At 34.9% G+C, this 12,704-nt stretch overlaps 1 protein-coding gene across 1 annotated transcript in view; it reads right to left on the bottom strand.

Annotated features, from left to right (window-relative positions):
- The window catches only part of LOC112586229 (bifunctional heparan sulfate N-deacetylase/N-sulfotransferase 4), a 160,202-nt gene extending 147,755 nt beyond the window's left edge, over positions 1-12,447 (bottom strand). Inside the window, exons 1-2 of the mRNA XM_025290270.3 lie at positions 12,297-12,447; positions 5,666-5,820 (exon numbers count right to left, since the gene is read on the bottom strand). Coding sequence (XP_025146055.2) covers positions 5,666-5,820; positions 12,297-12,408 — 267 coding nt within the window. The 5' untranslated portion in view covers positions 12,409-12,447. The remainder of the gene's footprint in view (positions 1-5,665; positions 5,821-12,296) is intronic.
- Between the last annotated feature and the right edge of the window lie 257 nt (positions 12,448-12,704).

The following is a 12,704-nucleotide window of genomic DNA, read 5'->3' as shown; positions in this document are numbered from 1 at the left end:
TCAAGGGTGTATATTGTCTTATTTAACTTATCTGCACAGTACATCATGAGAAACGCTGGGCTGGAAGAAGCACAGCTGGAATCAAGATTGCCGGGAGAAATATCAATAACCTTATGATACCACCCTTATGGCAGAAAGTGAAGAAGAACTAAAGAACCTCTTGATGAAAGTGAAAGAGGAGAGTGAAGAGGCTGGCTTAGAGCTCAACATTCAGAAAACAAAGATCATGGCATCTGGTCCCATCACTTCATGGCAAATAGATGGGGAAACAGTGGTGGACTTTATCTTTTTGGGCTCCTAAATCTCTGCAGATTGATTGCAGCCATGAAATTAAAAGATGCTTACTCCTTGGAAGGAAAGTTATGAACAACCTAGACAGAATATTCAAAAGCAGAGACATTACTTTGCCAACAAAGGTCTGTCTAGTCAAGGCTATGGTTTTTCCAGTAGTCATGTATGGTTGTGAGTGTTGGACTATAAAGAAAGCTGAGCACCGAAGAATTGATGCTTTTTTTTTTTTTTTTTTTTTTAATTTAATTTAATTTTATTTTTAAACTTTATACAATTGTATTAGTTTTGCCAAGTATCAAAATGAATCCACCACAGGTATACATGTGTTCCCCATCCTGAACCCTCCTCCCTCCTCCCTCCCCATTCCATCCCTCTGGGTCGTCCCAGTGCACCAGCCCCAAGCATCCAGTATCGTGCATCGAACCTGGACTGGCAACTCGTTTCATGCATGATATTTTACATGTTTCAATGCCATTCTCCCAAATCTTCCCACTCTCTCCCTCTCTCACAGAGTCCATAAGACTGTTCTATACATCAGTGTCTCTTTTGCTGTCTTGTACACAGGGTTATTGTTACCATCTTTCTAAATTCCATATATATGCATTAATATACTGTATTCATGTTTTTCTTTCTGGCTTACTTCACTCTGTATAATAGGCTCCAGTTTCATCCACCTCATTAGAACTGATTCAAATGTATTCTTTTTAATGGCTGAGTAATACTCCATTGTGTATATGTACCACTGCTTTCTTATCCATTCATCTGCTGATGGACATCTAGGTTGCTTCCATGTCCTGGTTATTATAAACAGTGCTGCAATGAACATTGGGGTACACGTGTCTCTTTCCCTTCTGGTTTCCTCAGTGTGTATGCCCAGCAGTGGGATTGCTGGATCATAAGGCAGGTCTATTTCCAGTTTTTGAAGGAATCTCCACACTGTTCTCCATAGTGGCTGTACTAGTTTGCATTCCCACCAACAGTGCAAGAGGGTTCCCTTTTCTCCACACCCTCTCCAGCATTTATTACTTGTAGACATTTGGATCACAGCCATTCTGACTGGTGTGAAATGGTACCTCATAGTGGTTTTGATTTGCATTTCTCTGATAATGAGTGATGTTGAGCATCTTTTCATGTGTTTGTTAGCCATCTGTATGTCTTCTTTGGAGAAATGTCTATTTAGTTCTTTGGCCCATTTTTTGATTGGGTCATTTATTTTTCTGGAGTTGAGCTGTAGGAGTTGCTTGTATATTCTCGAGATTAGTTGTTTGTCAGTTGCTTCATTTGCTATTATCTTCTCCCATTCTGAAGGCTGTCTTTTCACCTTGCTAATAGTTTCCTTTGATCTGCAGAAGCTTTTAAGGTTTATTAGGTCCCATTTGTTTATTTTTGCTTTTATTTCCAATATTCTGGGAGGTGGGTCATAGAGGATCCTGCTGTGATGTATGTCAGAGAGTGTTTTGCCTATGTTCTCCTCTAGGAGTTTTATAGTTTCTGGTCTTATGTTTAGATCTTTAATCCATTTTGAGTTTATTTTTGTGTATGGTGTTAGAAAGTGTTCTAGTTTCATTCTTTTACAAGTGGTTGACCAGATTTCCCAGCACCACTTGTTAAAGAGATTGTCTTTAATCCATTGTATATCCTTGCTTCCTTTGTCAAAGATAAGGTGTCCATATGTGCGTGGATTTATCTCTGGGCTTTCTATTTTGTTCCATTGATCTATATTTCTGTCTTTGTGCCAGTACCATACTGCCTTGATAACTGTGGCTTTGTAGTAGAGCCTGAGTCAGGTAGGTTGATTCCTCCAGTTCCATTCTTCTTTCTCAAGATCGCTTTGGCTATTCGAGGTTTTTTGTATTTCCATACAAATTGTGAAATTATTTGTTCTAGCCCTGTGAAGAATGCTGTTGGTAGCTTGATAGGGATTGCATTGAATCTATAGATTGCTTTGGGTAGTATACTCATTTTTACTATATTGATTCTTCCAATCCATGAACATGGTATATTTCTCCATCTATTAGTGTCCTCTTTGATTTCTTTCACCAGTGTTTTATAGTTTTCTATATATAGGTCTTTAGTTTCTTTAGGCAGATATATTCCTAAGTATTTTATTCTTTCCATTGCAATGGTGAATGGAATTGTTTCCTTAATTTCTCTTTCTGTTTTCTCATTATTAGTGTATAGGAATGCAAGGGATTTCTGTGTGTTGATTTTATATCCTGCAACTTTACTATAGTCATTGATTAGTTCTTGTAATTTTCTGGTGGAGTCTTTAGGGTTTTCTATGTAGAGGATCATGTCATCTGCAAACAGTGAGAGCTTTACTTCTTCTTTTCCAATTTGGATTCCTTTTATTTCTTTTTCTGCTCTGATTGCCTGTGGCCAAAACTTCCAAAACTATGTTGAATAGTAATGGTGAAAGTGGGCACCCTTGTCTTCTTCCTGACTTTAGAGGAAATGCTTTCAATTTTTCACCATTGAGGATAATGTTTGCTGTGGGTTTGTCATATATAGCTTTTATTATGTTGAGGTATGTTCCTTCTATTCCTGCTTTCTGGAGAGTTTTTTTTTATCATAAATGGATGTTGTATTTTGTCAAAGGCTTTCTCTGCATCTATTGAGATAATCATATGGTTTTTATTTTTCAATTTGTTAATGTGGTGTATTACATTGATTCATTTGTGGATATTGAAGAATCCTTGCATCCCTGGGATAAAGCCCACTTGGTCATGGTGTATGATCTTTTTAATGTGTTGTTGGATTCTGATTGCTAGAATTTTGTTAAGGATTTTTGCATCTATGTTCATCAGTGATATTGGCCTGTAGTTTTCTTTTTTTGTGGGATCTTTGTCAGGTTTTGGTATTAGGGTGATGGTGGCCTCATAGAATGAGTTTGGAAGTTTACCATCTTCTGCAATTTTCTGGAAGAGTTTGAGCAGGATAGGTATTAGCTCTTCTCTAAATTTTTGGTAGAATTCAGCTGTGAAACCGTCTGGACCTGGGCTTTTGTTTGCTGGAAGATTTTTGATTACAGTTTCAATTTCCGTGCTTGTGATGGGTTTGTTAAGATTTTCTATTTCTTCCTGATCGAGCTTTGGAAAGTTGTACTTTTCTAAGAATTTGTCCATTTCTTCCTCGTTGTCCATTTTATTGGCATATAATTGTTGATAGTACTCTCTTATGATCCTTTGTATTTCTGTGTTGTCTGTTGTGATCTCTCCATTTTCATTTCTAATTTTATTGATTTGATTTTTCTCACTTTGTTTCTTGATGAGTCTGGCTAATGGTTTGTCAATTTTATTTATCCTTTCAAAAAACCAGCTTTTGGTTTTGTTGATTTTTGCTATGATCTCTTTTGTTTCTTTTGCATTTATTTCTGCTCTAAGTTTTAAGATTTCTTTCCTTCTACTAACCCTGGGGTTCTTCATTTCTTCCTTTTCTAGTTGCTTTAGGTGTAGAGTTAGGTTATTTATTTGACTTTTTTCTTGTTTCTTGAGGTGTGCCTGTATTGCTATGAACTTTCCCCTTAGGACTGCTTTTACAGTGTCCCACAGGTTTTGGGTTGTTGTGTTTTCATTTTCATTCGTTTCTATGCAAATTTTGATTTCTTTTTTGATTTCTTCTGTGATTTGTTGGTTATTCAGCAGCGTGTTGTTCAGCCTCCATATGTTGGAATGTTTAATAGTTTTTCTCTTGTAATTGAGATCTAATCTTACTGCATTGTGGTCAGAAAAGATGCTTGGAATGATTTCTATTTTTTTGAATTTACCAAGGCTAGCTTTATGGCCCAGGATGTGATATCCTGGAGAAGCTTCCATGTGCGCTTGAGAAAAAGGTGAAATTCATTGTTTTGGGATGAAATGTCCTATAGATATCAATTAGGTCTAACTGGTCTATTGTATCGTTTAAAGTTTGTGTTTCCTTGTTAATTTTCTGTTTAGTTGATCTATCCATAGGTGTGAGTGGGGTATTAAAGTCTCCCACTATTATTGTGTTGTTGTTAATTTCTCCTTTCATACTTGTTAGCATTTGTCTTACATATTGCGGCAAGAAGAAGATATAACAATTATAAATATATATGCACCCAACACGGGAGCACCGCAGTATGTAAGAATTGATGCTTTTGAACTGTGGTGTTGGAGAAGACTCTTGAGTGTCCCTTGGACTGCAAGGAGATCCAACCAGTCCATCCTAAAGCATGTCAGTCCTGGGTGTTCATTGGAAGGACTGATGTTGAAGCTGAAACTCCAGTACTTTGGCCACCTCATGCGAAGAGCTGACTCATTTGAAAAGACCCTGATGCTGGGAAAGACTGAAGGCAGCAGGAGAAGGAGATGACAGAGGATGACATGGCTGGATGGCATCACTGACTCAATGGGCATGAATTTGGGTAAACTCTGGGAGTTGGTGATGGACAAGGAGGCCTGGTGTGCTGTAGTCCATGGGGTCTCAAAGGGTCAGACACGACTGAGTGACTAAACTGAACTGATTTATTCACCCTTGCAACAAATACTTTTTGAGGAGACAGTTATTATGTACTAGAATACAATAAAAATCTGACTTAGGTGGTACAGTTGTAAAGATACTGCCTACCAATGCAGGAGACGCAAGAGATGTGGGTTCAATGCCTGGGTTGAGAAGATCCCCTGGAGGGGGAATGACTACCTACTCCAGTATTCTTGCCTGGAGAATCCCATGGATGGCATCATTGACTCAATGAACATGAGTTTGAGCAAACTCTGGGAGATAGTGAAGGACAGGGAAGCCTGGTGTGCTGCAGTCCATGGAGTCACAAAGAGTTGGACATGAATTAGCAACTGAGCAAGAGCAAGGAATACAATGGAGAAAGTACTATTTTCCCTATTCATAGTATAATACTTTCATAAAGCAGGAGATGGTAACTTTCAGACAATGACCTAATTTTTTGAATACATGTTATAGCACATCATGACCCAGTACATATACATGTACACACACATGCCTGAAACAGAATAATACAAAGCAGTATGTCCACTTAACACTTACGGTGGCAAAATTGCTTCAGTTGTGTCCAAGTCTTTGCAACCCTATGGACTGTAGCTTGCCAGGTTCCTCTGTCCATGGGATTCTCCAGACGAGAATACTGGAGTGAGTTGCCATGCCCTCCTTCAGGGGATCTTCCCAACCCAGGGATCAAACCTTCATCTCTTGTGTCTCCTGCATTGGCAGGTGGATTCTTATCAGTAGCTCCACTGGAGCAGCCCTAACACCTGTGGCACACTCCTGTATTTTCTGTTCTGTTCTATTTCTATTGGACTAAACCCAATAAGCTGATTTTACAATCCACTAATATATCACAATTCATAGTTTGAAAAATACTTCAATAAAATGTACTCACCAGTGCAAATTCCTTGTTGAGAATCATCTGCTCAACTAAAGATGACTCATTGTGGAAGAGGTGGGGCTGCATATGGCTCCACATGTGAGGAAACCACCAGAACTCATCCACAGACCGAAGCAAAAGGTCATCTCCCTCATCCTCCTCTTCAGTCCCTGTAAAACATATAAAAAATGGCTTAAGTGAAAAATTTGTATTAGCTTAAAGGTTATGTTTGTCAGATTATTCTTCTTGCTACTGATACCTAAATCCAATTTTGTGTTGTTTTAATACAAGAGAAATGACCATAGCCTAAATTATATCAGAGGCAGTGGGACTAGGGGTTGGGATGGGAAGGGGTAAGTGCAGATGTTGTTTACATTTAGATTTTAGGGATATTTTATCACTGGCATTGTTTAGATTTGTTAGCATATGGTGGTAACAACAACATCAGCAAAAAACAGACCACGTTTTAGTCTCTTTATTTTTGTTCTAAAGTTATCAACTATTAATCCTCTCCTTTATTGGATGCATAGGGGAAACCTGGTAAAAGATGATTATTCTTTTTACTCTTAAAAATATTTCTGCATATAAGCCCAATATTGAACTGAATAATTTTAAATTTAAATGATGATGTCTGTTAAATTTTTTTTATTATAAAATATATTCTTATTGAAGACAGGCAGAAAGCATAGACAATGATATATAAAACTCAGAAACAAAACCAAAACCAAAAATCATCTTTGGAACTAAGCAGTAGAAGCATTTTTGTATTTTTCATTAACTCTCTTTCTACTTATTTTTTCAAAAGTTGAGATCTTACTGTACAAATATGTTTGTGTCCTTATATTTTAGACTTACCATTACAAACATAAATATTTCTCATTTTGATATAATAATTTAATAAAATGTAAACAACAAATCAATTAACACAATATAAACTTGAATTGAGAATTTAAAACTAGTATTAATTTTTCATCCTCTATTAGGAAAATTTGTTAACAATGCCTAATGCATAGAAAAAAACCATTTGTCATACAAGAGGGGAAATAAGGGAAGGAAAACAACATCAGCAAGTTAGTTCCAAGGAAATTCGCTATATTGCAGCAATCCAAGGACATTTTCATGGTATGAAATCATAACTTTTGTACAGTTTTATAACAGTTCAATTTTAGAATATTCTCAATCAGTAACATAATTGATTCCTATATGGTCTCTGGATACTTAACTAAACAAGCAAAGTAACAAATCCTGGCTTACAGTGTGAGGTGGATTTATTTGGATAATTTTTTTCTTCAAATTGGAGTATGTTTTATGATGATTTTATATTGTTTACTTTAAAAAATATTAAAGGAATTTTTAAAAGAGTCTTCTTTGAATATTCCTTTTCAAGTGTCCTGTAGTAAAGGCAGCATGAATCGTGAAGGAGTGCCATGAGAGGGTTAAAGCCTATATTTGTTAAAGTGTATCCTTGGCTATGTGATCTTGTGTAAGTTAATTTGTTTGAGTCTTAGTTTCCTGGTTTAAAATGGAAGTATAAAAATCTATCTCATGGGCTCTTGTGAAGAATCAATGAGATCAACTTATTAAAGCACTTAACATTGTGAATTGTTGATTCATAAATATTAAGATCGCTTTCTTCTTAAAAATAGTACCTACTGGTTTATGCCTGTGGTGTTCTAAAGTTGCATATTTTCACACATTCTTAAAAGTATTGCCTTACCTAGATTATCAAATTCTTGAAGTCTGAAATTGGATCCTTTTAACTTGCATTGTATCATGCCACTTCCCCAGGAAGGTAAATAAAATAAAACTTTACCTCAGTCTATATTAGTATATAGTCACTGAATTTTAGAACCTTCATGTATCAGCTTAAGTGCATGTCAACGTTTGTGTGTATTTATATGTATGCGTTATTCTTGGTATATATCTTATAATCCATAATTCTCAAAAGGTGTAAGGACCAACAAGTTTAATTGGCAGTATTACTACTATAATAGTTGCTACTATATATAAAGAGAAGTTTTGAAAGTGATAAAGTTCTATAAATAAGATAAGCAGAAAAAAATTCTTAATTTTGTTAACTTGAGCCAAAATTATTAGTATTATGGACTTACAATTCATTGGTTTTGTTAATATATTAAGAATTTCAAATATTGAAATCCAAATGTAAAGAAGTTTGTCACTTCCTCAGATGGATTTTAAGTATAAAGTGTTTTTAAATTACTCAAATTTAAAGATAATTTTTCTGACTACTGATATAAACAGATGCATGACTGATCACAAAATCTTGGTAATTTTTATACCAGAAAGTGTGGTAATTTGTAAGCACTCCCCACAATATTAGGAGCGATGTTTAAGACCTCTTTGTTTTTCACTCCATGGATTAATTTCCCATCAGCCTTTCTCTTATTTTATACAAGTCATATAATTCAAAGCCACATAAGGCAAGCTGATGACATTAGAATTGCTTAATGAAAAATATGACATCAAGTCATGCTGAGGGATCAAAGAAGAATTTCAAATGTTTTTGAATCCAGCTAAATGAAAATATTAAAATTTTTGACTCATTTGTAAATACTTATTTTTTGATACCTAACATATGATTAAATTACATGTGAGAATATAATTTGTAGTTCATATATGACTATTTAGCACTGGAGAAGGCAATGGCACCCCACTCCAGTACTCTTGCCTGGAAAATCCCATGGACAGAGGAGCCTGGTAGGCTGCAGTCCATAAGCTCGCTAAGAGTCAGACACGACTGAACGACTTCACTTTAACTTTTCACTCTCATGCATTGGAGAAGGAAATGGCAACCCACTCCAGTGTTCTTGCCTGGAGAATCTCAGGGACGGGGGAGCCTGCAGGGCTGCCATCTGTGGGGTCGCACGGAGTTGGACATGACTTAAGCGACTTAGCAGCAGCAGCAGCAGCTAGTCTGTTCAGGTGTCTGTGTTCAAATGGACCCTTTTACCTCTAACCTGATTAGATTCAAATCTACATCACTGTTAATTTAAAAATATGGAATTTTTATTCTCATTTAAAATTTATCTCATTTTACTTTCCTGATTCCCAGAAGATAAAAGTGTTTAATTCAGAAGTAAAATATTTATGCACTCATTTCTTTGTTTCTGCTTTTGGAGTATCTGTGTTATATGATAAGAGTATGCCTCTAAAAGTTTTTTAGTCTGCCAAATAAGTTTAGCAAGTTCTGGGCTGTAGATTAGTTTCCATAAGGCACAGTTGTGACATTAAAATCAGATACATAAAATTCCAGAATCTTATCAGTTTTGTATAAATGTTTGTCTTATATTTGCTATTATATGTGAAATATTGTAATTCTGAAACGGCAAGAAGAGGTTTCTAACTTTCTTCATGTATTGAATCTGGCACACTTTCATATAGGTGAGTATAGAATAAATTAAACTTAAATATACTAAATAAAAAGAATTGTTTGATGATTAAAATTGATTAAAAGCTATCTATAGTCCAAATTTGGAAAACAGAGACATGTGAATAATTCACTATTTTTAAATAATATTTGATTCTTATACAAAAATATTTAGTAGTAAAAATATTTGCATATCATGACATGCTATGTACTGTTCTATATGAGAGATATTTTTATTCCCATTTTGGAGATGCAGACATTGAGGCACAGAAAAGTAATCTGTTTATGTTCACATAGCTAGTGTAATGTCAGAACCTAGATTTAAACAAAAGCAGGTTGTTTCCAATGTCTAGTCTTTGAAGCAGCACGTTATAAAGTAAAACAAAAGCAAGCAAAAGAGAATGAATGTAACACTTTTTCACTTTTATATTTAAAAGTTAGTTTTTTTTATAAGATTCTGTTTTGTTTATATAAAAGTGAACTCTCATGGAAAAGACATATATTTTTCCAGTTTGAAAATATACACGAGGTAATTGTTTGTGTTATATTCAATTTATTGTCAATTACAAAAACTGGTAATGATTGTCACCAGAAATCCTGCCCCACAGAAAATATTTGTAGCTCTCCATCCCTGCAAGTCATCTTGATCCTGTAATGTCTCCATTTTTCAATTGAGCTTTCATTGTGCAATTCCAATCATGTTTTAAAATATTTCCAGACTAAAAGATTATACTCTGAACTCCATGCTTTTATTATTATTATTATTTTTTTTTTTTACTTTCAATCAGCAGAACGTCCTTCCTCTTTCATTTCATTTTGGCACCCATGAATGAATGACTTTTAGGAATGTGCTTTTTGGGCGACATTGTTTTCAGCATGTGAAGGACAGAGAAACTGAACAGGAAAGAATACATGGAAAATACAAATAAGTGAAGCATTCTAGGAATACAGAATCTATCTTTATTGCACTAGGCATATGTGATTAAGTGTCTTCAAAACAATGAAACTCATCAATCAGCATCTTCATGCATTGGAAAATCAGATCATTCTGGGAGAATCTGAGACGGTGATTGTGACAAGGCCACCTTCTCATGGTTACCTGCCACAATCAAGAGTATAGATAAGGAAAGAACTTTTCTGATTTGTTACACTCCTGATAGTTAAACCTTCATATAGGAAGCGACTAGATAGGGAAGAGGCATGACCTAGCGAAAGTGAATACTATCAACATTTAACTCCAATCTGGAAGAAACCTTGATATCCTCAAGTAAATAAATAAGTACTTAATATAGCATGAGTGTACCCTTGGAAAATGTCATGGATGCATTTCAATGATTCTACACATAATGTAACCAATCAAATAAAGCTTTATATTTATGTGAAGGTAATTAAGCTTCCAGAACTTACAAATATATATATTGCAGAATCTGTAAAGCACATTATCCCAGAGCAAAACAGAGTAGTGTTTCTTCCATTATTTTTATTAGGTCAGTACCAACATAAAGTGTCAATAAGGTCCAATTAAGAGATATAATTAAAATATCTTTTTTTTTATTATTGTTTGGTTTCTTCCTCCAACAACTGTCTCCGTGATATTAACCAGTGTGTTCATTTCCTAGTGGGATGTGTAGTGTGTACATGCTCAGGATTATAAAAAAGAAATGGGAAGTGTTATAACCTGCTATCAACATTAACTCTGCAAACGTCTGACAGGTTTAGTAGATTTGAATATGAAAAGTAAATAAAAGCTGAGGCAGTTATCCAGATATATTTCAGCTGGAAGAATGCCTTTTACTTTTCTTATACAGCTATTTAAGACAAAATAGTATTGTTTGTGTGTGAACTCCAAACAATCCCATATTTTTTCCCCGGCATGAGTAGATGTAGTCTTTAAAGTTATCTGCTTTATAACTTCATAATCAGTGATTTTTAGGTCTGAACTCATTTCTTGAGGGGGTTTTGAAAAAGGTTTATAAAACCATGTCTATTTTCAAAATTGTAAGCTAGAATTGCTGTGGCTGTGCAGATGTGATGACCCAAATCTTTTACTGCAAGATATCCTTTTAAAATATACAGTGATTTCATTTATCAACTGGCCTAAATACCAATTTTCCTTCTATTACTTTAAACAGATTTACATGTTTCAAAGCAGGAGGGAAAAAAGCATTAAAGAAAAGCCAATATGACACTGCTGCTTCAATATTCTAATAAACCTCTTGAGCCTCTTTGGGTAAACATTAAAAAACCTCTTTGGGTAAATGAACTGAACTTATGATAATTAAAGACTACCTTTGCATGGGATATTTTTAATGCGTCAATAAATTGCACGCATAGAGAATACTGTGAAATGTTTTTACTACAATACTATGAAGTAACAACAATGGGAAGCCCTAAACAAAGCATTTAGCTTTCACCAAAGATGCAGAAATAGTAGCAGATAGTAGGCATTGCCCTAATACAAACCCTAAGACACCATTTTGTGCCATTAAGACAATCACTTTCACTCACATAGTTTTCTCCATACTAGTACCTGCCATTATCATGCTGCATTCAGAAAATAAGAGTCAAATTCTGGAGGTAAAGATGGGTAAAGAGGTGAAAAATAGCAGAACATGGAGTAGTCCATGAGCACCAATCACATTTTGAGGATTTGTTCGAAGGCTGAGACTGACAAGAAATGAAACTGTGATTGGATAGATGTGGTAAGAAATACAAGTTTGAGTGTGATGGTTTTAATGCATGTTGGCCAAATCATTGTAATATTTTTAAGGAAAATCCTGAAGGGACAATAAATTAAGCAAGATGACGCTTAACATCTATTAAATTTCTTTGAAGCTAAAATTCCTCTCTTACCACTATATGTTTTCCAAAGAAAAAAATATACTAAAAATATGTGTCCCTAGGTTGTCCTACAATTTTAAAACACTGTCCATTGTTATTATTATCATTATCATCTCATTGTCATCATTTTCATCACCATCGTCTCCATGCTTCACAGGATGCATGGACATAGTTAGAATAATGGTTATAGTTTCTTTTACAGAGTTGACTAAGTCATTTCTCTTCCTGTTTTGCCCTGACTCCAACACTATTTGCCAAAGTAAGCAAGTCTCATTGATTTTGGATTTGGCTACTCATAATGCACCCAAGTTTTTCCCATAATCAGTCTGAATATTCTCTTTCTCCTACTTTTAAAACATTAAAAATCCTCTCTCCTATTTATATGTAGCTGCCTGAGAACACAAAGCTCCTTCTTACCTGTGTGGTAAAACTTCCCTGAAAATCCAAGGTTGAAGGTAAAATTTGCAACCTGAGTGCGCAGTAAATTTTGAGTCTCTAGTAATGCCTGAAATAAATAAGAAATTAACATGATTTTAGAAAAATAAATATGAAGCTTTTGGGATGCCTCTTTTTCAAATGCGTATGCATGAATGAAACAAAATAATGTGGTCTTTGTTGCTTTTTGGGGTTTTGATAGCTACTGTTATGTGCTATTCATATTCCAGGTATTATAATCACTTTTGTTATTATTTTTATTGAAGTTTACCAAATTATGAAGCAGTTAAGTCTTAAGCACATTATAAATTGCTGAGAGGCAATTCTCTAACCACACAGCACTGAAATCATTTTTCATTTCTATGTGAGACATTTCTTGAATTTTAGATT

Source organism: Bubalus bubalis, chromosome 7 (genome assembly GCF_019923935.1).
Source record: "Bubalus bubalis isolate 160015118507 breed Murrah chromosome 7, NDDB_SH_1, whole genome shotgun sequence".
NCBI lineage: Eukaryota > Metazoa > Chordata > Mammalia > Artiodactyla > Bovidae > Bubalus > Bubalus bubalis.
This window is presented reverse-complemented; position numbering and strand designations above follow the sequence as displayed.